At 36.5% G+C, this 23,813-nt stretch overlaps 3 protein-coding genes and 2 long non-coding RNA genes across 12 annotated transcripts; 1 reads left to right on the forward strand and 4 right to left on the reverse strand.

Annotated features, from left to right (window-relative positions):
• LOC104747655 lies at window positions 474-1,049 on the reverse strand. Its single transcript, XM_010469330.1, has one exon. It carries the CDS (start codon window positions 969-971, stop codon window positions 597-599), a length of 375 nt encoding a protein of 124 aa, XP_010467632.1. The 5' UTR covers window positions 972-1,049; the 3' UTR covers window positions 474-596.
• LOC104747656 lies at window positions 2,572-3,163 on the reverse strand. Its single transcript, XM_010469331.2, has one exon. The coding sequence runs from the start codon at window positions 3,033-3,035 to the stop codon at window positions 2,661-2,663; it is 375 nt and encodes a 124-aa protein (XP_010467633.1). The 5' UTR covers window positions 3,036-3,163; the 3' UTR covers window positions 2,572-2,660.
• LOC109129301 lies at window positions 8,856-10,383 on the forward strand. Its single transcript, XR_002035528.1, has 4 exons — window positions 8,856-9,262; window positions 9,539-9,775; window positions 10,024-10,166; window positions 10,264-10,383. It is a non-coding gene; the product is annotated as an uncharacterized LOC109129301 (long non-coding RNA).
• Window positions 10,120-15,104, reverse strand: LOC104748840 (golgin subfamily A member 6-like protein 6). Its single transcript, XM_019237140.1, has 19 exons — window positions 15,075-15,104; window positions 14,187-14,340; window positions 14,034-14,096; window positions 13,695-13,740; window positions 13,575-13,612; window positions 13,394-13,490; window positions 13,019-13,110; window positions 12,903-12,936; window positions 12,697-12,812; window positions 12,473-12,601; window positions 12,319-12,358; window positions 12,189-12,229; window positions 12,010-12,112; window positions 11,868-11,915; window positions 11,731-11,771; window positions 11,334-11,376; window positions 11,177-11,256; window positions 11,029-11,103; window positions 10,120-10,257 (listed from the first exon to the last, which is right to left on the reverse strand). The coding sequence occupies exons 2-18, from the start codon at window positions 14,258-14,260 to the stop codon at window positions 11,037-11,039; spliced, it is 1,152 nt and encodes a 383-aa protein (XP_019092685.1). The 5' UTR covers window positions 14,261-14,340; window positions 15,075-15,104; the 3' UTR covers window positions 10,120-10,257; window positions 11,029-11,036.
• LOC104747657 lies at window positions 15,139-18,355 on the reverse strand. 8 transcript variants are annotated; one of them, XR_002035512.1, is made up of 7 exons: window positions 17,404-18,355; window positions 17,212-17,308; window positions 16,892-17,122; window positions 16,542-16,655; window positions 16,198-16,457; window positions 15,493-15,587; window positions 15,139-15,348 (listed from the first exon to the last, which is right to left on the reverse strand). It is a non-coding gene; the product is annotated as an uncharacterized LOC104747657 (long non-coding RNA). The 8 variants fall into 8 exon arrangements; XR_002035510.1 differs by having other exon boundaries at window positions 15,139-15,366; XR_002035511.1 differs by having other exon boundaries at window positions 15,461-15,587.

Raw genomic sequence — 23,813 nt, forward strand, 5'->3', positions numbered from 1 at the left:
ATATATAGATCATCAGTAATCTTCAGCATATGCATAAGTTGTGAATTTCAAATAGTTTCTGCAAGCTGCCAATCTTATCACGGCCAGGAACATATGATTTCTCTATTAGCGGGTTTGAGTCAAGTGTTTCTGAGCAAAATTTTGTCGACCTCATATCCTTCAAATGTTATGTTAGAATTTTGTTGACGAGGATGCACCAAGAAAGATGAACACCACTAACAAACGTCAATAAACTATTCTCATGTTTTGTTTCTAGTTTTTTTCTAAAATTTGTAAAGTTTAGATTTGAATTTTTGAAGTTAGGCCAAGTGAGATTTGGTAAATTTAATTCCGGTGACTATCGTTTGCAATGACTAACATAATATAACTTTTTAGTTTTTTTTTTTATGTCAAATGAAGACCAAAATCTGATGTCAAAAAAAAAATGAAAACCAAAATCTAGTTCATCCCAGTTGACTTTAAAAAAACGAAAAAATAGTAGTCGCGTAAAATTCTAAATTATAGCAACCATTCCATATCATTATATCAAATAAGGTTTTCACAAACAAAAAATTAATGAACACAAATCATAACACAATTTCTATACACATACACATCTACTTAAAGTAGATAACAGGAGTATTAGATCTCAAATCCCACATTCCACTTTCTTTAAGGTATTCATGGTATCTAGAGAATTCAGGTTTAGCCGTTGCTTTCTTCTTGCTTCGGCGGCGATAACCATCAAATAAACTAAAGATGGGATGGCTCAATTTGCTTGTCACCACTGTCTTATTTAATTTTTGGCTTGAAAGCTTTTCCAAAATCACAGGAAAATCTCCACCAAGTCTTATCGATGGAGCATAGTACGGAACGCTAGTTGACCTCCTCAGCTTTGCTCCGAGTAAGCTAAAGGTGGAATCATCACTTACACGCTCGTATCCGCTGCGACGGCTCCTTGTCCTCGTGCTTAGGGTTCTTAGCATTTGCATATCTGGATTTTTGGTTTGTGTATCGAAGTTAAATATTGAATTTTTCTTGGAAGAGAGGAGTCCAGAGAAAGTATATGGTTGTTTGTGGTTATTGTAAAGAGGGAGAGTATTCGATTGTCTTTATATAGTTTTGTTGATATAATATAAAAATCGTAGGTGTATAATAAATAATTGTGGATTATTTAAGTTAAGTTGCCGATTTGGACAATTCAAACTTTCGTTGGTCGTATCCTCTTTTCTCATTAGTTATAACTTATATTAAGTCCCGTTAGAATAAATTAATAAAGACTAGGACTTGCATTAGTTTCATGGTAAACGTTGTGTTAACAATAGAATAAAACACAAGACTGTTGACCAAAAAAACAAAAAGACTAATTACGTTAGACGACATGTATGTTATCAGCTTATCATAACAAAATGTCACATGGTTGGTAGCTTTATATATAGTATATCACGTAACCGTATGATTGTAACTCACTAACAGCTGCAAGTACTGTTTCATATCCAAATCAAAACATGAATTTTGAGACGAAAAAAATGGTTAAAAGAAATATAAGACTCCTGCAAATCAGTCGTCAAATATTGAGTTTAGTTTTAAATCGTGTTAGTTTGCTGCTTTTTAGGTTTTGTCAATCTTTATATTGTTTGTTTTTTAGTATGTAATTTTACAGGTTAGTTTTTCCGACTTAAGACTCGGGTGATATTTTTGATCTCACTAGTTTTATATTCCACAAATATTTTTTGTATGTTTCTAATGAAATTCAGATGGCAAAAAAAAAAAGAACGATCCATAAACAAGAAATAGAAAAAAATGGCTTATAACTTGATCTAACAGCATCATGCCATCTAATAACAGGTACACTGGAGACTGGAGTGATTATTTATTATTAACTTTTTCCTGTCAGAAAAAATATCAAATGGTATTATTAAGAGAACCAACATCGATTTTACGGCAACCTGTTGACAAACACTACGGAAACATCACATGCATTCTGAAAAGCGTCAAATGATCATCAATCATTCAATCTTCTGAACAAGGTCTGGAACATACTCACGACCTTGTATCCTGAACTTACACTCATCTCCCCCATTTTGTCGGATCCAAAAGAGAGTTCTATAAAGTGAGTTTTAAAATGAACAGAAATATGCAATATGTAAAAGACCACTTGAGATGCTCCAGGCATCTATTATAAAGTTTCTTAGAATTAGGATCAGTTATGTTTTTGACAAAAGACTGTATCTGGTTTAGTACTGCGTCTGAGATGTTATGTTGGAGATAATTGATCAAGAACTTTCCAAGACCGGGGATGTCTGATTTATCCGTTAGCGGATTTGATGACATGATCTTGAAACAAAATTTAGAATCGATGGTTTCTCAGCAAGTTGCCTCGACTTCGTATTGCTCAAATGTTTGTTTGAATCTTTTAGACGAGGATAGGCCAAAAAGATGAATAAAACTAATGAGACCGCCAATAAAATGTTGTTTCTGAGGTATATAAATAGCAGACATTTATTTTATCAGAACTTTGTGAAAGTTCTGGTTGCATTCTATATGGTTTACATTTATAAGTCATATTTATAGTGTTCTATTTTCTCAATCTTAGAGATAATCAATATTCGTATCACTTAGATTTGTCACAAATAATATAATAAAATGAACACAAATCATAACATAATTTATATATACATCTACTTGAAGTAGATAACAGGAGTATTAGATCTCGAATCCCACATTCCACTTTCCTTAAGGTATTCATGGTATCTAGAGAACTCCGGCTTAGCCGTTGCTTTCTTCTTGCTACGGCGGCGATAACCATCAAATAAACTAAAGATCGGATGGCTCAACTTGCTTGTCACCACTGTTTTATTTGGCTTTTGGCTTGGAAGCTTTTCCAAAATCACAGGAAAGTCTCCACCAAGCCTTATCGATGGAGCATAGTACGGAACGCTAGTTGACCTCCTCAGCTTTGCTCCGAGTAAGCTAAAGGTGGAATCATCGCTTACACGCTCGTATCCGCTGCGACGACTTCTTGTCCTTGTGCTTAGGGTTCTTATCATTTGCATATCTGGATTAGTTTTCTTTTTGTTTGGTATATCAAGGTTTAAAATTTCCTGGAAGAGAGGAGAATTAAGAAGGTAATGGTGATGGTGAGAAAGAGATAGACGTCAAGAGAAAGTTATTGTTGTTTGTGGTTGTTGTAATTAAAGAGAGAGTTCTCGATCGATTGTCTTTATATAGTTTTGTTGTCATAATTTAAAAATTGTAGGGACGAACAATGAGTGTGCATTATTAAAGTTAGGTAGCCAATTTGGAAAATTCAAACTTCACAGGTCGTATCGTCTTTTCTATTAGTATTATACAAACAGTAGGAATTGCGACGCATGATAACCGTTGTGTTAACAAAAGAATAAACACAGAGACTTGATTTTTATAATTAAGAAACACAGACTTATAAATGTACGTGTCTATAAAATACTCAATAAACAAAATAAATGGCCAGCGAGCACATGGTTGATGCCTTGATGGGTTAATATATTAGTACATTACGTAACCAAATTATTGTAATTCATGATCAGCTACAAAGCTAAAAAAAAACCTGATATGTTAAGAAAGATATATTTATGTGGACCAATCTTTTATATATTCAAATGAGTCAAAAGCATCAGTTTGCTTTCAGGTTGTTGGAACTTGGAAGCTGCTTAATTAGTGGTAACTAGAGATTAGAGAACTTGTCTTTTTGACCGGGAAATTGTATATTGTATTTAACTTGGCTCGTTTGTTTCCCACAAAGATCCCAAAAAATATAAAGAATACGAAATATATGAGTAATACACACAAATTTAGAAATAGCTTCAGTTTTGTTCATCCACTAAAAAACATAATGTGAATTCTGCAAACGTAGAAACACTATCAAAGTTTTAAAAAATAACTTAATTGTATTTTGTTTCACCATTTTTTTACGATTTTAGATATTCACATTTAATAATAGCTTAAACTTTTATTGACAAAAATAAAGCAAAATCTGCAAATACTTGTCAAAATTTGAAAAATAACTCAATTCTTTGTTACGCCTATTTTGTAAAAAGTTTACTTAAATCAAATTAATGGAGACTCGAGTCCGAAACTACACACAAGGGATAAATAACAAAATTAAGTTAAACTATAAATAAATAACTCAGGACGGACAAGTTCTGACATCTTTCTCAATCCTATGCAGATTTGACAGATAAGAAGAGACAGCTTGGTGGAAGTCATATTGTCCGGTTTTGTTTGTTAAGAAGGTTGACAAAACCTGGCGGTTCTGTATTGATTATCGTGAACTTAACAAGGTCACAGTCAAGGATAAATTTCTAATTCCGGTGGTTGAGGAACTCTTTGATGAGTTACATGGGGCACATTATTTTACCATGCTCGACCTTACGTCTGGTTATCATCAAGTGCGAATGTGTGACGAAGACATTGAAAAGACGGCATTTAGAACGCATCACGGCCATTATGAATTTTTAGTAATGCCTTTTGGTCTCTCGAATGCACCTTCTATGTTTCAGAGCTTCATGAATTCAGTTTTTCAAAGTATGTTACGGAAATTTGTGCTTGTCTTCTTCGACGATATTTTAATATATAGTGCCACTTGGGACCAGCATCTGCTCCATATACGAGAGGTTTTTGAGCTTCTACGAGCTCATAAGCTGTTCCTCAAACATTCCAAGTGTTCATTTGGGAGAGAGGAAGTGGGATACCTTGGTCATGTAATTTCCAGTGGTGAAGTTCGTGTGGATGAGTCCAAGATAATTGCAGTGAAGGAGTGGCCAAGACCGCTGACAGTAAAAGCTGTTCGTGGGTTTCTCGGGTTGTCGGGGTATTACCGAAAATTTATTAAAGGCTATGGTGCATTGGCTACTCCTTTGACACAACTTCTTAAGAAAACGGTTTCTTTGGAATGAGGAAGCTGAAGTAGCATTTGTATCGTGAAAGAAAGCCTTGTCTGAAGCTCCTGTTTTAGCCTTGCCCAATTTTTCACAAGAGTTTGTTGTGGAGTGGTTCTTCATCAACGAGATCACCCTATTGCATTTTTTAGTCGGCAATTAGCAGCCCGTCATTATAAACTTGCAGCACACGAAAGAGAACTTATTTGTTTAGCTAAAGCGGTGATTCATTGGAGGTCTTACTTATGGGGCCGTCGGTTTTTGATTCGCACAGACCATTACAGTTTAAAATTTTGGTTCGAACAACGCCTTTCTACATCTCCGCAGATGCATTAGATTAGTAAGGTACTTGGATTCGATTTTGGTGTGGAATTTCGGACAGGAAAAAACAACCAGGCAGCCGATGCATTATCAAGACGTGATGAGGAAGAGCAGGCAAGTAAATGTGAGGTGTACACACTAAAAGGACCTGACACGAGTATTTTTGGACGATTGCGGGGTGAAGTGGAGAGCGAAGCGGAGCTTGCTAAATTGCAGGATAAGGTTATCTGTGGAGAACTGACAAAAGATTGGACGGTTAAGGATGGGTTAATATTCTATAAAGGTCGAGTGTATCTCTCTTCTGGCTCGGATTTGGTAGGTGAAGTGGTTTCAGGCTTTCATAATTTTGGCCATGAAGGAGTACAAAAAACTATGGATAGAATACGGCGAGATTTCTACTGGAAAGGGTGGAAGAAGACAGTTTGGGAGTTTGTTCGGGGTTGTCAAGTTTGTCAACAAAATAAATAGGAGACATTGAAACCGAGTGGGCTGCTCCAACCGCTTCCAGTTCCGACTCAGGTTTGGTCAGATATCTCAATGGATTTCGTTGAAGCTCTTCCTAAAATTTCTGGGAAAACGGTGATTTTGATGGTGGTAGATCGCTTTTTGAAATATGCTCATTTCATTGCATTAAGTCACCCATATACAGCAGGATCTGTCACCCATGTTTTCTTCCATGATATTATCCGCTTACACGGTATTCCAAAGACCATTGTTACTGACCGTGATATGGTATTTCGGAGTTTGTTCTGGCGAGAATTGTTCAAACTGATGGGAACAAATTTATGTTTTATAACTGCCTACCATCCTCAGTCCGATGGTCAGACCGAGGTGGTGAATCGAACATTAGAAATGTACTTAAGATATTTAACGGGAGATACACCCATACAATGGCTTGAGTGGCTTCCATGGGTCGAGTACTGCTATAATACGTCCTTCCACGCTGGTCTTAAGGCAACACCATTTCGTCTAGTCTATGGGAGAGATCCTCCTAGGTTGTTAGATTATACCGGCGGAAGCACTCAAGTGGAGGCTGTGGATGTCGCCTTAGGACAACATGATGAGTTTCTGGCACTCGCTAGGGAGCGTTTAATGGAAGCTCAACATCGTATGAAGCTTGTTTATGGTCTACATCATCGGTTTGTTGAGTTCAGTATTGGAGATTGGGTTTAGCTCAATCTCCAACCATATCGCCAACTATATGTGGCTAAGAAGGCTTTCACAAAACTCTCTCCAAGGTTTTATGGTCCGTTCCAGATAGTGGCTCGTGTTGGGACTATGTCCTATCGATTGAAACTTCCGGATGGCTCAAAAATTCGTGATGTGTTCCATGTCTCTCTGCTCAAGGGTCAGAAAGGACAACTTCCAACCGATACTCTGGTCCTACCACCTGTTTTACATGGCCGTTCAGTGCCAGCTCAACCAGTGGAGCTCCTTAAAGCTCGTATACGCGGCGGTCAGAGACAACTTTTGGTAAAATGGACGGCTGATGTAGAAGACGATGCAACATGGGAAGACGCGGGGAAACTTCTGGAAGCATATCCTGCATTGGAGCTTAAGGACAAGCTCTTAGTGGAGGAGGAGAGTAATGATACGAAGTATGGACTCACGTATCAAAGAAGAAAGCCCATTGCGAAGGAGGTTTAGTTTTAATGTTTACTTTTTATGATATGTAAGGTTTTGATAGTTTTCCTTTTAGTTCTTGCTTATGTCGGTTTATAGAGATCTATATAAAGGATCTCTACAACATTAATAAGAATCAACTTCCAAGCATTAACCTTATTCTCAAAGAGAGACTAGGGTTAAGGGAAGCTTAAGCTTTATCGTTCTCTATTTCCTAAGCAGCTTTAGCAACTTACAACGGGTCCCGTTACTAGGTCCGTGGCAAAAGTGCAGGCTCGTAACATCTACATTATATTAAAGGCACAGTTGGAGAAGGTCTCTTCTACTCTGCAGATTCAAATTTTGTTCTGCAGGGATTCACTGATGCGGATTGGGGATCATGCAAGGGTACTAGGAGATCTACCTCTGGATACTGTATGTTTCTTGGCTCGTCTTTAATCTCTTGGAAATCTAAGAAGTAGCAGGTGGCCTCTCATTCCTCGGCTAAGTCTGAGTACCGTGCTATGCAGTATGCTGTCAGAGAGATTTCTTGGTTGGTGAACTTACTAAAAGAGTTTCAGGTAATTCAATATAAACTTGTTGCTTTCTACTATGATAGGTAAGATGGATTGAGAGAATCCATGTCTTGTTTTCTATTACTATTGTCTCTGTGAATGTGTGGTTTATGTGCTTAATCGATTAGGGATCATTAGTTGTGATGTTTAGAGTTTTGGTGCTAAGAAGAGCTGAAGGAGACGGCTAGGTCGTGTTTGCAGGCATGGTGTCGTTCGACACCATGGTGTCGTTCAGCTGCAGACCACTGCGCGGACTGGCTAAAATTTGGTGGAGAGCTTCGTGGTGCTATAGGCTTCATATCCAACGGTAGAATTGTGGAATGAACGGTTAGCTTGTGAATTAACCAAAGGTTAACATGGATGTTTTCCATGGACTTGTTGTCGACACCAGCATGTTTTTGTGTGTTTGGCTCATAGGAGAACGACTGGAGTTAGGTTTGAATGAGGAGAGGTCGACAAAAGTGATGTTGTGGGCATCGGTGTTAACCGACACTAGGAGAGTGTCGTTTGACACCATGTGTGTTGGATCACAAGTCGTGCATTGGGTGACGATCGACACCAGGTGGAGCTGCCGATCGACAATGGAGAAGTTGATAGTGAATCGGAGTATTCGTGGGGAAGTGTTGTTTGTGACTGGACGAAATCAAATATTCCAGCCCACCTCTCTTGTTACTCGGTCGCTAGGGGTGGTTTGTTGTGCGACTGAGTAACTAGATGAGATGCAGTTTGGTGTATTTGTGAGAATTTTTATAAAGAGCGATTTCTACGTCGGTTGTCTCGTTGGAACTATAGAGTTCCGATGAGATCGTTTCCCGTGAATCCTATGTGAGGATTGAGAATCCAGATGTAGTCGTTTCACTAATCCCGTTAAACATATTTAATAAATTCAAAAATTAATTTATCAAAATGTCTGTTATCCATGGGTTTAAAAGAGACAAATGCGGACATTGCTTAAGTGGCTTTCATGTGACGGGTTTTTGACAGGTCAAATTGACAGGTCAAAAAATAATAAATTTGTTATGGAACAAGCCTATTAAGGTGGATTTGTCCACTTTACAATTTAGGTAAATCGTTTTGGGAAGTTTTATTTCTTAGCAAATTTAATCTGATTTAATATAGTTAATGGGTTTACTAAAAATATAATTGATTACTTTGGTTCACAATTGATCAAGATCCGGCGTCGTGTTGATCCAGATCTGCCGATATGTTGAACCAGAACTATCATTGTGAAACCATTATTATTGCAAACATTTACAAATATGAAAGCAAATAAATACAAAATTACAAAAATGAGTTATAAATGCTATATAAAATAATTATCTCCACAAATATAACTTTTTATGTATGTGTGGGTATAAATCTAGTTTAGTGTTATTGAAATGAGTTATTGAAGAAGATTCCAAAATAACACTACAAAAAAAGAAAAAAGAAAAAACACATAAGACCTTCTCCATCGGAGATTTTAAGAGAGATTTTAAGAGAGGTTTTAAGGAAAAGTAGGAAAAAAATAAATCAGAAAGAAAAAAAAAGGAAGAACTCCTTTTATATAGTATACTTGTTTTCATATAAGAGGTGATGACGTGTCAGCGCGTGGTTGGTTAAAGAGTTTTATCGAGAACAAAATTTTTTTGGCCCGATCGTGTTCTCTCTTCCTCTCTCTCTCGCTCTCTATCGCGAACCTCTCAATCCAAGGAGATTGAATCGGTCGGAATCGTTGGAGAAGGAATCGGACGAGATTGGAATCGGTCGGAATCATTGGAGATGGAATCAGACGAGATTGGAATCGGAGTCTAATCAATCAGAGGAGATTGAATCGATTGGAATCAGAGGAGATTGAATTGGAGGAGCTTGAACCTATCTCTAATGGTAAGTTTCTCATTCTGATATTAAGAATTCGCGACAGATTGAGGCTTTAAACTTTGTTTTTTTTTTTTGTGTTTCTTTGAGAAATATCTTTGTTCTGTTTTGTAATATTTGAATTATCAGACTTGTAGGAGTTTCAATATTCTAGAATTTGGTATTAACCCTGTTTTTGGGACATTGTTTATTAGAGCTTGAAATGTTAAAGGAGAGGTTTTTTTTAAAGGTTTTACATGACGGATGAGCTGTTTCTGAAATTTATTTGTGATGAACAATCTTCAGGACGCCTTATGTACAAGAACAAGTTAATATTGGTTCAGGACCACCAAGTTCCAAAATCAGGTGGTTTAGGTCTACCAGCAATGAGTCACGTTACATCAACACTGTTACTTTTGATGCTAAGGAGTGCTCTCCCACTCTTGTGATGGTTCATGGTTATGGTGCTTCTCAAGGCTTTTTCTTCAGATATTTCGATGCTCTTGCTAGTCGATTTAGGGTGATTGCTATCGATCAACTTGGGTAAGCAGCTTATTATGCAACTTCTCTTTCTGAAATGTATTAGTCACAATATGGCCTTTTGGATGCTTTAAGTATTAACGAGTTCATGCTTTTGCCATTTGTTGGTTCTCTTGTCTTAAACATCAAAGTGAGAATGTTGTTGTAGACCTTTTTTTGTTCTCATGTTTTGTATACATTGGAAACAAAATGGCTTGCATACGTGAAATGACCAGTAATGGAACTGCATTGGTCCTTGTTTATTTGTGTAGAAACTGAGGCATGGTTTATCGACTCCTTAGAGGAATGGCTTAAAGCTCAGAATCTCAGCAACTTTATTCTATTAGGACATTCCTTTGGAGGTTACCTTGCTCTAGTAGACATGATGAGTATGAACCTAATTAAAGAGATTCAGGTCTGTTTTTTGTTTTGTTTTATGTTAATCTCTTTATCAGTGCTTTTAATTTGTAAGATTTGGTTTTGTTCTCAACAATTCTTGATGATACCTGCAGGCAGGTAAGAGAAACAGTCCGTGATGTTGCATTCATGCACAATGAGCAATTTGTTTGTTTTATGTTCATGTTTTTATTCTGTTTGTATGTTTGAAAATTAATTAAATGCGATATTTTCTACTTTAATAAAATCTTTTTATAAAATATTAAATGCAATATTTTCTATTTTTTATACATTTATACCACTTCTATTTTATTTAAAAATTTTCAAATTAAAAAAACATTATTTTCAAAAATAAGAGATCAAAAATTAGAACCTATCATTGGAGGAGAAAATTTTAATTAAGAAATCATTGGTTCTTATATATATTCAAAACAAAACATAATTAATTCATAAAAAATTAAAAGAGTGTTTAACAACCCCATTATAAGAGACTACCGATAATCATGCCCTAAGAAAACCAAAATCAGATTATTCTCCTCTTATGTTGAACAAGAAACAAAAAAAGAGATGTTTGTTTGAAACCCTAAAACAGATCTTACACATTTTTCAACTGGGTAAGTTTCACAAACCAGATCTCAGTTTGCTGCATTCTGAATATTTCCAAAATTTCCAAGAAACGATGGACAAAATTTTACTTGTGTTCAAGCATTGTTTATACGATTGAGGATTAAACTATTTATAAATCAAAGCATTATAAGAAAAATGTTTAACATGTCATCCCAACGATTAAAGTTTAATATAAGAAGATTTTGGAAGGAAAACAATGTTTTAATTAAATAACAAAATTAAACTAAACTATAAATAAATAAGCCAGGACTGACAAGGTCGGTCATCTTTCTCGATGCAATGCAGATTTGACAGATAAGTCGAGACAGCTCGGAAGAAGTCGTATTCTCCTGTGAGAATTCAAGGAAAAGCATGAGCAACCAAAAGTAAAAAAACATGAGCAACAAGTGAGAAGTTAATTACTCCTTCAAGAGCCATAATCTCTCAAACTCGCTCTGCATGGATTCAGCTCTTCGTTTCTCGTATTCCATCTCCCAACGCGACTGCAGTAACAGAAGCATTTAAATATACAATGAAATGCAAGATAAGATAGATGCATGACCGCATATATAGAACGTACCTGTGATAGATGCATGACCGCATCATCTTGTTTCTCTCCAGAGCTGTTATATATCCCACCATATACCCAGAACGAGGCACAATTGGTTCAGTGATAAAAAAAGAAAGAAAATAATGTGCTTTTTTTCTGCGCCAACTTAGAACACCTAAGTGATCTCTCTCAGATTCTGAGACATCAAGCATTCCAACTAATCCAATAATAGCTAAATAAGCCAAACAATACAAAGAAAGTTATACTGGGAGGGTAGGATTCTGCAATAAAACAATTGGCTCTATATATCTAATTCTTAACCCAAGTACCAATTCAACAAAAGAAACCCAAGATTGAACCCTTTGCACGTAGATACATATTATTCTTATAACCAATCCCAACAGAAAAAAAAAAGTAATCTTTTTACCTTTTCATCGTAGCTTTATTCTTATCCCTTGCTTTCATCTTCTGCAAAATCGTAGAGGGTTTGAGAATCTTTTGTAGAGGGCAGGTGAAATAGTCATAGAGGAAGACCTAGCCTAATGGACTGTATAAAATATTAACCTGATTGAACACAATAAAGCCACAAGAGCCTTCCTCTTCCCTCACTTTCTGCTCATGTCATAATATAACCACAAGATGTTTGAGAATGACAATATTTTTTCACTAAGTAACAGGGGAAGTAATATATTCATGTGTTATAAACCTTTTCTTGGTTCTTCACAATGACCAAGGCTTCCTCTAGTTGGGATTTCAGCAACTGCACCTCAGCGAAAGTCAAACCGTCCAAATCCTTACCCGTCATTCTCCTATGGAATATATACAAGGGAAAGCTAATATGAACATCGATCCATGGAAACAGAAACGGGACAAGTTAATGCATACCTGGTCAAAAGCCGTAATCTCTTGAGTTCGCTCTCCAAAGACTAGGTGTAAGAAGAATGATGTGAGTAAGCAAGAACAGAGAAATATATCAAAAGGTTCATGATTTTGAATGGATATTTTGTGTACGAACCAGTGATTCATCTTCTTGTTTGTGTGGACATTGTTTATATCTGGAAAATAGATCACAAAGCACAAAACAAGTCAGGTATTAGGTTAAACTGATGGTTTCTCGAACTAAGGGAGAAATCAAATCTGCTTCTCAAGGATTCGGAGGTTGACATTGCCTTGCTATAATTTCCAGTCCTATCGTAATTTGGCTGGACAAACCCTCCAAAGCACGAAATATCTGACGTTCAAGTCCGCACAGGTCCTCGTAAGAAGTCATTGTATCAATCTCTCTACCATTCATTCTCCTGTGAGGATGACAAGAAAATAAACCCCAAAATTTGAAAGAGCGAAGAGTTTGGCAGAGCAATAAAATGTAAATATGGTAATGAGTAATTATTACTCGTTAAAAAGCCACAGTCTCTTGAACTTGCTCTCCAAGGATTCAGATTTTCGTCTCTCGAATTCCCTCTCCAAGGATTCAGATTTTCGTCTCTCGAATTCCCTCTCCATATGCAGCTGAAAAAACAAGAGCAATTTGAAATACACAATCTGAGGCAAGCAGAAGAAGAGAGAGAGGACCTGAAGAGAGCATAATAATACACGTACTTGGACTTTCTCCTCCTGTCTTTTTTTATCAGAGCTGTACATATATGTTCATCAGATAATATCATAAGATAACCACCTAAAAAAAGATATCTATCACAGAGTCTTGAGAGATCTACCTGCTCGTAGTAGAGGGAACCAAAACCCCTCTCTTCATACCCCTCGAAACCCCTCTCCTTGTGCCATCATTCTCATGCTCTGCTTCCTTCTTCTGCAAAAATCATAGGGTTTGCGATTTATGTCAAACATCTAAATGAAGAGAAAAGCTAAGAAGCCAAGAAAAGAGAAAAAAAATAAACTGGGAAAAGATGTAAGAAAGCTTCAAAATTGTAGTGAACAACTTAAAATTTTACCTGTTTGGAAAGCTTTTCATCTTCTTCTCCTTTATCTTGTTCTGCAATATATACAGTCAAACAAGATGTTTTGAGAATCACAGGAGAAGAAAGTAAATTTATTCTTCTTTCAACCACCCCTAAATGAAAGAGTTTCCTCACCTGTTGGTCCACCACAATGGACCTAACCTTATCTAGATGACTTTTAAATGCCTGCAGCTCAGTGTAACTTGCATCGTCGTCTAAACCGTGCATTTTCCTGAGAGTACGTATATGAATAAAGAAAGTCAAACTTCATAAGAAACCCAAATGAATCTGAAAGTAGTAAGCGAGGCATACATACATGAGCATGTTTCGTAATCTCACGACTTCTTTCCGCAACTGCAAGAAGCAAGAACGTATATAGAAATCAATTTGATGATAAATTGTTGCATAAAATGAGAATGAAGTGATGTATACATACCTTTCCTTCTTCATTGTCTTGATCCTCTTCAGAGCCACATCCGTATCTACAAGGAAGAAAAGGTTAAGGCGGAGGAAACTATTGCTTGGCTAAAAATTAAATGATCAAAGCATTCTCTGTATTTTATTGAACAAGTTATCCTAATCACGTTGCACCACTAATATATCCCTTTAACAAGTTACTCTCTGATTCAGATTCCGAGATCCAACAATATCCCTTCATCCAGAAACCTAAGAATCGAATTTTTGTAATTTTCGTACCCCACCAATATTACCTACCTAATTCCAACGAAACAAATTAAACCCTAGAAAATAGAGTTCTTGTTCAGCAAAATGTTACCTGCTGGTGGAGAATTCGCAGAAATTGCAGGCCACTCTCGTCTTCTTCGGGACATCTCTTGGCCTATCGGATCCAACGATACGAGTGAGAGACGCCATCGACCCAACGAAACAAAACCCTAGAAAATAAAGTTCTTGTTCGGCAAAATGTTACCTGCTGGTGGAGAATTCGCAGAAATTGCAGGCCACTCTCGTCCTCTTCTTACTCATCCGCCTCGTTTCCACCATATCTATCTTCAGTGTAATCAGTCGGATCCAACGATACGAGTGAGAGACGCCATCGACCCAACCTTTATTTAGTCAAAACCCTAAAATCATAAGATATTTAATATTTAGTATGATTTTAATATTTTAGAATTTTGAAAAATGTTTGTGAGCTTTTTGAAGATTTGATTATGTTTTAGAGTTTTTATACTTTTCAATCTAGATAGTCGTATTCAACTTGACATTTTAAGTGATTTGTGTGAAATTTACAAATTCTATGTTATTCAATCATGGATTTTAAAAAATTTATTAAAATTCACTGTTATTGAACTGATGATTTAAAAATCTACTTTAAAATCCATTAAAATCTCTTGTTATTGAACTAATGATTTAAAAATCTACTTTAAAATCCACTGTTATTCAAAACAGTTTTGTGGATTAGGATTTTAATAACTTTTAGGATTCTGGAGGATTTGTTTAGTTAAAAATACAGAAATACAAATCTCATGGTTTTAGGTGGGATTTGAAAGAATTTTACAGAAAATCATAAGAACTTCTCTAAAATCTATCAAAATTCTAAATTTCCTAAATACCATCAAATTCTCCAAAATCATGGTTTGAATACACCCCCCATATGAGATTTAGTATTAAACTTTGAGTGATTTTAAAATATTTCATTACATAAAAAAGGAAAATTTGACTTCAATCTCTTCAACATACCTAACTATTCTATTACATAAAAAGTATTCCATTACATAAAAATTGGCATGAAGGAGTAATGATGGGATCGAAGAGATCATTTACATCATTGAGAGTTTAGAAAGAAAGCAAAGTTTACCTAAGTGAAGTATTCTTAAGAGAGGCCAAGTGTACACTCTTTTGCCTAAATGTACACTTGGCCTCTCTTTTCATATGTGGTTCATTTTGGATAGGAAGGGGGTTACCAGTTGGACTCTCCTCATCTCACTCTTCCTTCTCTTCTCTTCCAGCTGATCAGGAATCCTTTGTTATGAAAATTGATACTGAGATATATATAACCCCACAAGAATGTATTTTGCTCATAACAATGAGGGAAAATTTGAAATTTGGGGAGGTCAGCTGACCCCTCTTTCCTGCATGTAGGTCCGCCACTGGAGTGATATAATATGACAGAAAAGAATACTAAATAGTAGTATTAAGATAACCAACATCGATTTGTAGTTATATAAACTTGTATAGTGCAACCTGTTGGCAACCACTACGGCAACATCACATACATTCTGAGAAGCATCAATCTTCTAACAAGGTCTGGACTCTGGAACATACTCACGGCCGACGCCGGCGAGCTGGCTTTGAGTTATAAACAACATCACTTTCCATACATTTATAAACAAATTAGTTATACTTATACATAATCAATATCTTCTTTATAAAAAAAAAAATCAATTTATAGATCAATTAAAAAATATATTTACAAGTACTGGGTGAAAAAAAACTTAAAAACTGATGACAGCTCTTCTAACTCAAAGCCACGCTAACAAAAAAAAAAAAAAAAACAGGCCGGCACGTCGAATAAACACAATAATTGTTAACATGGAGTTCTATTTTCTCAATCTTAGAGATAATCAATATTCGTATCATTTAGATTTGTCACAAATAATAATATTATAAAATGAACACAAATCATAACATAATTTATATATACATCTACTTGAAGTAGATAACAGGAGTATTAGAGCATCATTAGTGGAGTAACCCTCCTAAATTACTAACATATTAATTAATAATATAATTAATATTAAATTAATTAAAGCAATTCTAAGAGAACTTTAGCAAAAACATACCTCCACTAGAGAACCCAAAGAAGGTTGTTCAATTAACAAAATTTTACAAATTATTTATGTTATTTATACAAAATCATCCCTCCATATGCTTGATAGATTTTTCTGGTTGCATTTGTACCAATATGCAAGTCTACGTACCAGTTAGCATAGTGAACCTGCTGCTGCTTCTCCATCCATCTTAACAATCTGCTGCTTCTCTTCATCTACGTACCAGTTAAGATAGTGAACCTTTTAGATTTTTGTAGCAAGCACTGGTCGAACGGGATGAACAAAACAAGCCTTTCACGAGAGAGCTCAGACTTGGGTAGGCCATTCAAAATGCAGGCTTCCGAGACAATGAACAGACCAGCTGCTTTGGCTTGTTTACGGAACTCAGAAACTACCAATTGATGGCACTTCTATGCATTTGATACTTTGGTTCAGACCACTTGAGATATATATAACACATGAGCTATGGGAGGAAAAATGATAGTGTCAGTTACCTTCAACGGGTCTAGTTTGTGAGATAAAACTGACAACAATGGTGTAAGCTGCGATCGAAAGCTAGGAACGTCCAGGACTGATCTCATTCGGAAGCATAGCACGTACAAGATTGCCTACAGTCACAGAAAAAGTAACAAATTTAAATCATCAGTGTTAGGGGAGAAAACAAAACTCAACAGTCAACAGTGTCGCTCTGTGTAGCACCACATCTCAAGAACCTTTGCATATATCATCCCTAACATCAAACATGTGACAGAGGACTAACCAGACATCCCTAATATCTTAACCTTTTTGAGCAAAACATGTTCTTTCTTTCAAACACAATTGCACAACATATAAAGTAACTAACCTATTTGCAGAGAGAAAGAACTAAACGACAATAACAAAAGCTTCAATGAAAGGATTTGAAGCTTAGCAAACGTGACACAATGCATTTGCCACAATCATCTCCATGAGCATCAACTCACTAACTTCCTCCTCTACGTCTTCACCAGTTTATCCAGCTTCTCTGTTACAGGATAAACTAATATCTAGAGGATTCTGGCTTAAAGGTTTGAGCACCGGCTTGATGACGTTCCATCTGCAGAGACAATTGCCAAATTAGCATATCAATCTCAATTTCAATTTCAATTCCTCGTTTGATGCACATAAATAAAACCAAAGACTTACCAGACATAAAGTATGGAAGCAATCTCTTATAACGTCGTTTGAAGTAACTCCTCTGCTTCTACATTTCTTAATCCACAAGCATGAGCTTTGATTCCATCTTTTCACCACAAACAAAAAAACTAAATCATCATCCATAATTCTTGTAATTATGATCCAAGTCTAACAGATGCTTAAAAGATCAAAGAAACTTACTGTTCGAATCCGGACATTTGCAACGAGATATATGGTATTGTTCTTCCTTGCTTCGGTTTCTTCTTTGCCGTTTAATTCGCTGTCGTCGGTGGAGTTCGGACTCGGAGAGGAGATGCGTCTGAGACGCAGATCCTTGATGGTGACTCGCGGAGGATACATTCGATCGGTTTTTTTTCCTAAGAGTGATGGTGATGAGATGCGAGTCGCTGGTGGTTCAGTGATTTTTTAGTAGCGAGGATCTCTGTAGCTGAAGGAGACGAGAATCGCATCCTCTTCCGTTGGTTTGGTTCCACCAAAGCTTGAAGCTTCGTCGACTGAGAGAGAGAGAAGAGTTTTTTTAATATTTTATTAGGCAGAGTATCGGTTGCTCCAATGGCTTCCCACAGTATCGATACTCTGCTTGATGGACTCAAAAATGGATTTTTTATTCACAAATGGGGTCCAAATGTGAGAGTAACTCACAGAGTATTCCCCAGTAAAGATGGTCTTAGATCTTGAATCCCACATTCCACTTTCTTTAAGGTATTCATGGTATCTAGAGAACTCCGGCTTAGCCGTTGCTTTCTTCTTGCTACGGCGGCGATAACCATCAAATAAACTAAAGATCGGATGGCTCAACTTGCTTGTCACCACTGTTTTATTTGGTTTTTTGCTTGGAAGCTTTTCCAAGATCACAGGAAAGTCTCCACCAAGCCTTATCGATGGAGCATAGTACGGAACGCTAGTTGACCTCCTCAGCTTTGCTCCGAGTAAGCTAAAGGTGGAATCATCGCTTACACGCTCGTATCCGCTGCGACGACTTCTTGTCCTTGTGCTTAGGGTTCTTATCATTTGCATATCTGGATTAGTTTTCTTTTTGTTTGGTATATCAAGGTTTAAAATTCTTGGAAGAGAGGAGAGTTAAGATGGTAATGGTGATGATGAGAAAGAGATAGACGTCAAGAGAAAGTTATTGTTTGTTTGTGGTTATTGTAAAGAGAGAGTTCCCGATCGATTGTCTTTATATAGTTTTGTAGACATAATTTGAAAATTGTAGGGACGAACAACGAGTGTGCATTATTAAAGTTAGCTAGCCAATTTGGAAAATTCAAACTTCACCGGTCGTATCTCTTTTCTATTAGTATTATACAAAGAGTAGGAATTGCGATGCATGATAAACGTTGTGTTAACAATAGAATAAACACAGAGACTTGGTTTTTATAATTAAGAAACACAGACCTATAAATTTACGTGTCTATAAAATACTCAATAAACAAAAGAAATGGCCAACGAGCACATGGTTGATGCCTTGATGGGTTAATATATTAGTACATTACGTAACCTGATTATTGTAATTCATGATCAGCTACAAAGCTAAAAAAACATGATGTGTTAAATATATATATATATATATATATATATATATGTGGACCAATCTTTTACATATCCAAATGAGTCAAAAGCATCAGTTTGCTTTCAGGTCGTTGGAACTTGGAATCTGCTTAAGTAGTGGTAACTAGAGATTAGAGAACTTGTCTTTTTGACCGGAACAGAGCAGGGTCAAGTTGCCCCAGGACGTGGCATACGACAGGGGGATCCACTGAATGGAACAGAGCAGGGTCAACTAGAGAAGACAACGTGGCATACACCTATCTGCTGAATGGAACAGAGCAGGGTCAAGTTGCCCCAGGACGTGGCATACGACAGGGGGATCCACTGAATGGAACAGAGCAGGGTCAACTAGAGAAGACAACGTGGCATACACCTATCTGCTGAATGGAACAGAGCAGGGTCAAGTTGCCCCAGGACGTGGCATACGACAGGAGGATCCACTGTCGCCATACATCTTCATCCTCTGTAGCGAAGTGTTGTCTGGACTATGTGCAAAGGCTCAACTAGAGAAGGTCCTACAAGGTGTCAAAGTGTCAAAGTGTCAAAGTGTCAAAGAATGGCCCCTGGGTGAATCATCTCCTATTTGCAGACGACACCATGTTCTTCTGTCGCTCTGACCAACAAAGCTGTGAAGCATTGATGAACATCCTGCGAAAGTATGAAGCTGCATCAGGCCAAATGATCAACAAAGCAAAATCCGCTGTCACATTCTCAAACAAAACTGATGAAAATACTAGAAACAAGGCGAAACAGACATTGGGAATACAACAGGGTGGCGGCCTTGGGAAATATCTGGGTTTACCTGAAGGTTTTGGGGGCAAGAAGAAGGATCTGTTCAATAATATTGTGGACAGGATCAATCAGCGTGCAAAAAGTTGGTCATCGAGACTCCTCTCGACGGCAGGCAAGACTACAATGCTTAAATCCGTGCTTGCTGCTATGCCAACACACACCATGTCCTGCTTTAAGATACCAGGCTCCCTTTGTAGAAGAATCCAATCTGCGCTTACAAGGTTCTGGTGGGACTCCAACCCGGATAAGAAGAGAATGTGCTGGATCTCCTGGGATAAGATGACGAAACCAAAGAGAGAGGGAGGATTAGGATTCAGAGATATCTCAGTTTTTAATGATGCTTTACTGGCAAAAGTAAGTTGGAGAATTCTTACCAGACCATAGTGCCTTCTGGCCAGAGTTCTGCTTAGCAAATACTGCCAACAAGCTTCGTTCCTGCCTCTGCATCCCATGGCTGGAGGGGAATCTGCATTGGACGTGACCTTCTGAAAACCAACTTGGGAAAAGCCATAGGTTCTGGAGAATCTACTCCGATTTGGACTGAACCATGGTTGTCTCTGGCTGAATCCGTAGTACCAATGGGACCTGCTCCAGCCAATAGCAGCAAGCTGGTAGTCGCAGACCTTTTTCACTCTAACACCAAGGAGTGGGATGAGACAAAGATACGGCTCACACTTCCGCAGTATGAGGACCAAATTCTGTCAATCAAACCTAGTAAGCTTGGAGCTTCAGACCGCTTCTTATGGCTCCCCACACCATCTGGCGAATACTCTGCTAAATCTGGGTATCAAACAACCAGGAGTTTAGCAAATGAACCAGAACCTCAATCAGACCCAACCAATGACTTTAACTGGGAAAAAGATATATGGAAGGTTAAGTGCTTACCAAAAATAAAGTTCTTCCTCTGGAAAGCTCTGAGGAATGCCCTGCCTACGGGTGAAAACCTTAAGAATAGAGGGATTAACCCCACCGCAATCTGCGCTTTCTGTGGTCAAGAGGAAACTAGTGTTCATCTGTTCTTCCACTGCCAATTCGCTCAACAGATTTGGTGCAAAGCTCCGTTAGTGCCTCCATTTGACCCCACCCGAATATCCAATCTCAGAATGGGACTTGAGCTACTTGGTAAATTGAAGTGCCTGCCTCCAGTCGGGATTACAGATGGATCCCTTGGAGCCTGGATCCTCTGGATAATATGGAAGACACACAATAAGCTAATCTTTGAACAGAAATCGGTCTCAAGCTTGGATGCGGTTTCCCAAGCCATTGCTTTTGCCAGAGAATGGCGGATCGCGCAGGATCTACAGATCAAACCCTCACCCAAGCAAAGGACGCAAGCCATGAGAGAGCTGAATGCGGGACTTACCCACTGCTTCACTGATGCGGCTTGGAATGAGGAATCGAAAACGGCGGGACTTGGATGGTTGTTCCTGGATCCAATTACGAAGGTTGAGATCAAGGGCTCTGACACAGCTTCACACATTCTCTCCCCCCTTCTTGCGGAAGCACTCGCGATGAATCGTGCTATCCAACATGCAACAGATCTAGGATACCAAAAACTTTCTTTTGCTTCAGATTCGCAGACGCTAATCAAAGCTACAAACAAGGAGATCCCCCACAAGGAGATCCACGGGATTCTACACGACATCCTTCAAAGATCCATGAATTTCGATGAGATTAGCTTCAGTTTCGTCCCTCGGGAGATGAATAGGAGAGCAGATGAGATCGCAAAAAACGCTTTAAATTCTTTGTCTTTAATTTCTCAGTTATGTGGTACAACCACCGATCAAAACTTAAGTCTTGTAACTACTGAACCGAGGCTTACCGGCCCGGTTTAGGCTTATTTATAACAAGATTTGGATTGACAAAAAAAAAAAGAGAACTTGTCTTTTTGACCGGGAAATTGTATATTGTATTTAACTTGGCTAGTTTGTTTCCCAGAAAGATTCGATAAAATATAAAGAATATGAAATCTATACTATTAAAAGGGTTACAAGGCAAAATGAATCCTGAAATATATGACAGAAAATGACTCTGAATAAATTAAAAAGCATACAATACAAAAGGGACATTAAAGTAAATTTGATAATAAAAATGCACGGATCCTATATGCTCTGGATTAATTATGTTCGGATCATGTATTAACTGTTCAAAGCTGTTTTTCATACTCCTGTATCCAAACAGAATCGAAACAAGCATCTGCAATAAAATTCAAAAAAGGTAAGTAGTTTTGCGTAAACAATTTAAGGAAACAATAATTTTGATATTTATGTATATGTTTAATTCGGGCAATTAATTTCGAAATTGTATATATGTAAACTTATTTAATTTGATTTTATATTTTGAGATATATCCGAAAACAAGAAATTATGATGTTACCTAATATACAACATCATCTAGATGTTTATAGAAATAATTTAAACCGGTATCTATTAAAATCGAGCAATTAAATACAAAATTGTATATATGTAGAAAAATATAATTTGGTTATATATTGTGAGATATCTGTAAAAAATATTTATGATTTTATATTATGATTTCAAACATATGTATTACATATATACAGTATGTTTAAATCTTGGATACTGAATTAAGATATACATAGGTTTGAAACTACTTATAACTTAGCATTTTATCAATGCATAAATGTGCGGATCCGAAAACATGTTACAACTAAAGTAAAACAAAAGTATTTTAAATATGTTTTTTTTTTCTTCAGCTTATCTAACATAAGCATGTACAAAACAAGAGATAAAAGAATGTTAACTGACATGGCATGTATGTGTGATTCTATTAACTGAATGTTTCAAAGAAATTATTTTTCTTCATCAAATACTTTATTTTGTTTTGAATCAAACTATTACGTGTTTGTGTGCTAAATATGTAGGAACATGATTTTGAGGAAATGAGAAAAGAATAATGGGACGGAAACGGGATGGAAGGAGGAATAAGATGAGATTAAAAATTTTCAAAAATCAAAATCTAGGATCATGTTAGAATTAAAATAAATTAATGCTTCCAATATATTATGTAACATATCAATTTATCTAACACAAAAATGTCAAAAAAATATTCAAAAGAAAAAGAAAAAACATTAAACTATGTTCTATAATAGATAAAAAAAAAATCAACCATAGTTATGAGACATATACAGGACATGATGGATTTTATGTCCTAAATTAGACATACCATCTTTCTGTTACTATTTTTTAATATAATTGTTTTTACTGATAACAAAAACAAATTTGATTATTTTTTTGTCTAAACCGAATTAAAAATAAATCAAATACTAAACTGATACAAAAAAGTTTGGATTATGAATGTTAATAACATTTATTAAAAATATGTTTAAAAAACATAATCTGCATGTACGTAATAAATTATAAATGTGTTAGTAAATTTAGTTTTTAAAATCAACCCCGCACGTATGTGCGGGTCCGAATCTAGTATATGCGTAAAAGTAATACACACAAATACACAATAGCTTCAGGTTTGTTCATCGACTAAAAAATAATGTAAATTCTGCATACACTTTCCAAGTTTGAAAAAATAACTTAATATTTTGTTTCAGTAGGAAAATTGCTCATGGAAACCGATACTAATTTCCTGAACCTTTGAAACCCCAACTTTTGTACGATTTAAGATAGGGAAATTACCTAGAATATTACATAAAAATAGGTTTATTACTAGAATAACACATCTAGATTTTCGACTTACTCAAACAATACATAAAAGTTTGATTATTACTTCTAAACCAAGGTTGTGTGTTTTATTACGGTTTATGCCATTTATAATTAAATTTGGTTGAAAAAAAAACTTGAGGTTTTATGCTTTTGATCTTGAGATCTTATGCTCTTACATTTAAATTGTCTTTGATTTTGAAGAGAAAGAAACACAAAAAAAACTTGAATGATCGATTTGTGTTTTTTTGGATTCTCTTAAATTTGGGTGGACAAAAAACATCATATTGATTCTTTCTGATTTGATTCACTTTCTCTCTCAAGAACAAAGTTTTAGATCTAGTTTTTATTTTGTCTGAGTTATCGGAGAAGATATTATCGGTGAGTTCGATAATCGTAACTAGCGGTAGATTAAAAAGCCTCGCTGGTACAGTTCCGTTGAGAAGATTCTTGACGATTCTGATTTTGTTTAAGGACTTGCATTTACCAAGCTCTTCTGGGATTGGACCGAAGAAGAAGTTGTTAGAGAGTATCAACATCTCTAGCTTCTCGCCTCTGCATAAATCCATG

Source organism: Camelina sativa, chromosome 15 (assembly GCF_000633955.1).
Source record: "Camelina sativa cultivar DH55 chromosome 15, Cs, whole genome shotgun sequence".
In the NCBI taxonomy this organism is placed as follows: Eukaryota; Viridiplantae; Streptophyta; class Magnoliopsida; order Brassicales; family Brassicaceae; genus Camelina; species Camelina sativa.

Coding starts and splice junctions, on each gene's coding strand:
- LOC104747655 (XM_010469330.1), bottom strand. CDS start 971: ATGCAAATGCTAAGAACCCTAAGCACGAGGACAAGGAGCCGTCGCAGC.
- LOC104748840 (XM_019237140.1), bottom strand. CDS start 14,260: ATGGTGGAAACGAGGCGGATGAGTAAGAAGAGGACGAGAGTGGCCTGC. Junction 12,602..12,696: donor AGACTGTGGCTTTTTAACGA/GTAATAATTACT, acceptor TCATCCTCACAG/GAGAATGAATGGTAGAGAGA. Junction 12,113..12,188: donor AGATTACGGCTTTTGACCAG/GTATGCATTAAC, acceptor TATATTCCATAG/GAGAATGACGGGTAAGGATT.
- LOC104747656 (XM_010469331.2), bottom strand. CDS start 3,035: ATGCAAATGATAAGAACCCTAAGCACAAGGACAAGAAGTCGTCGCAGC.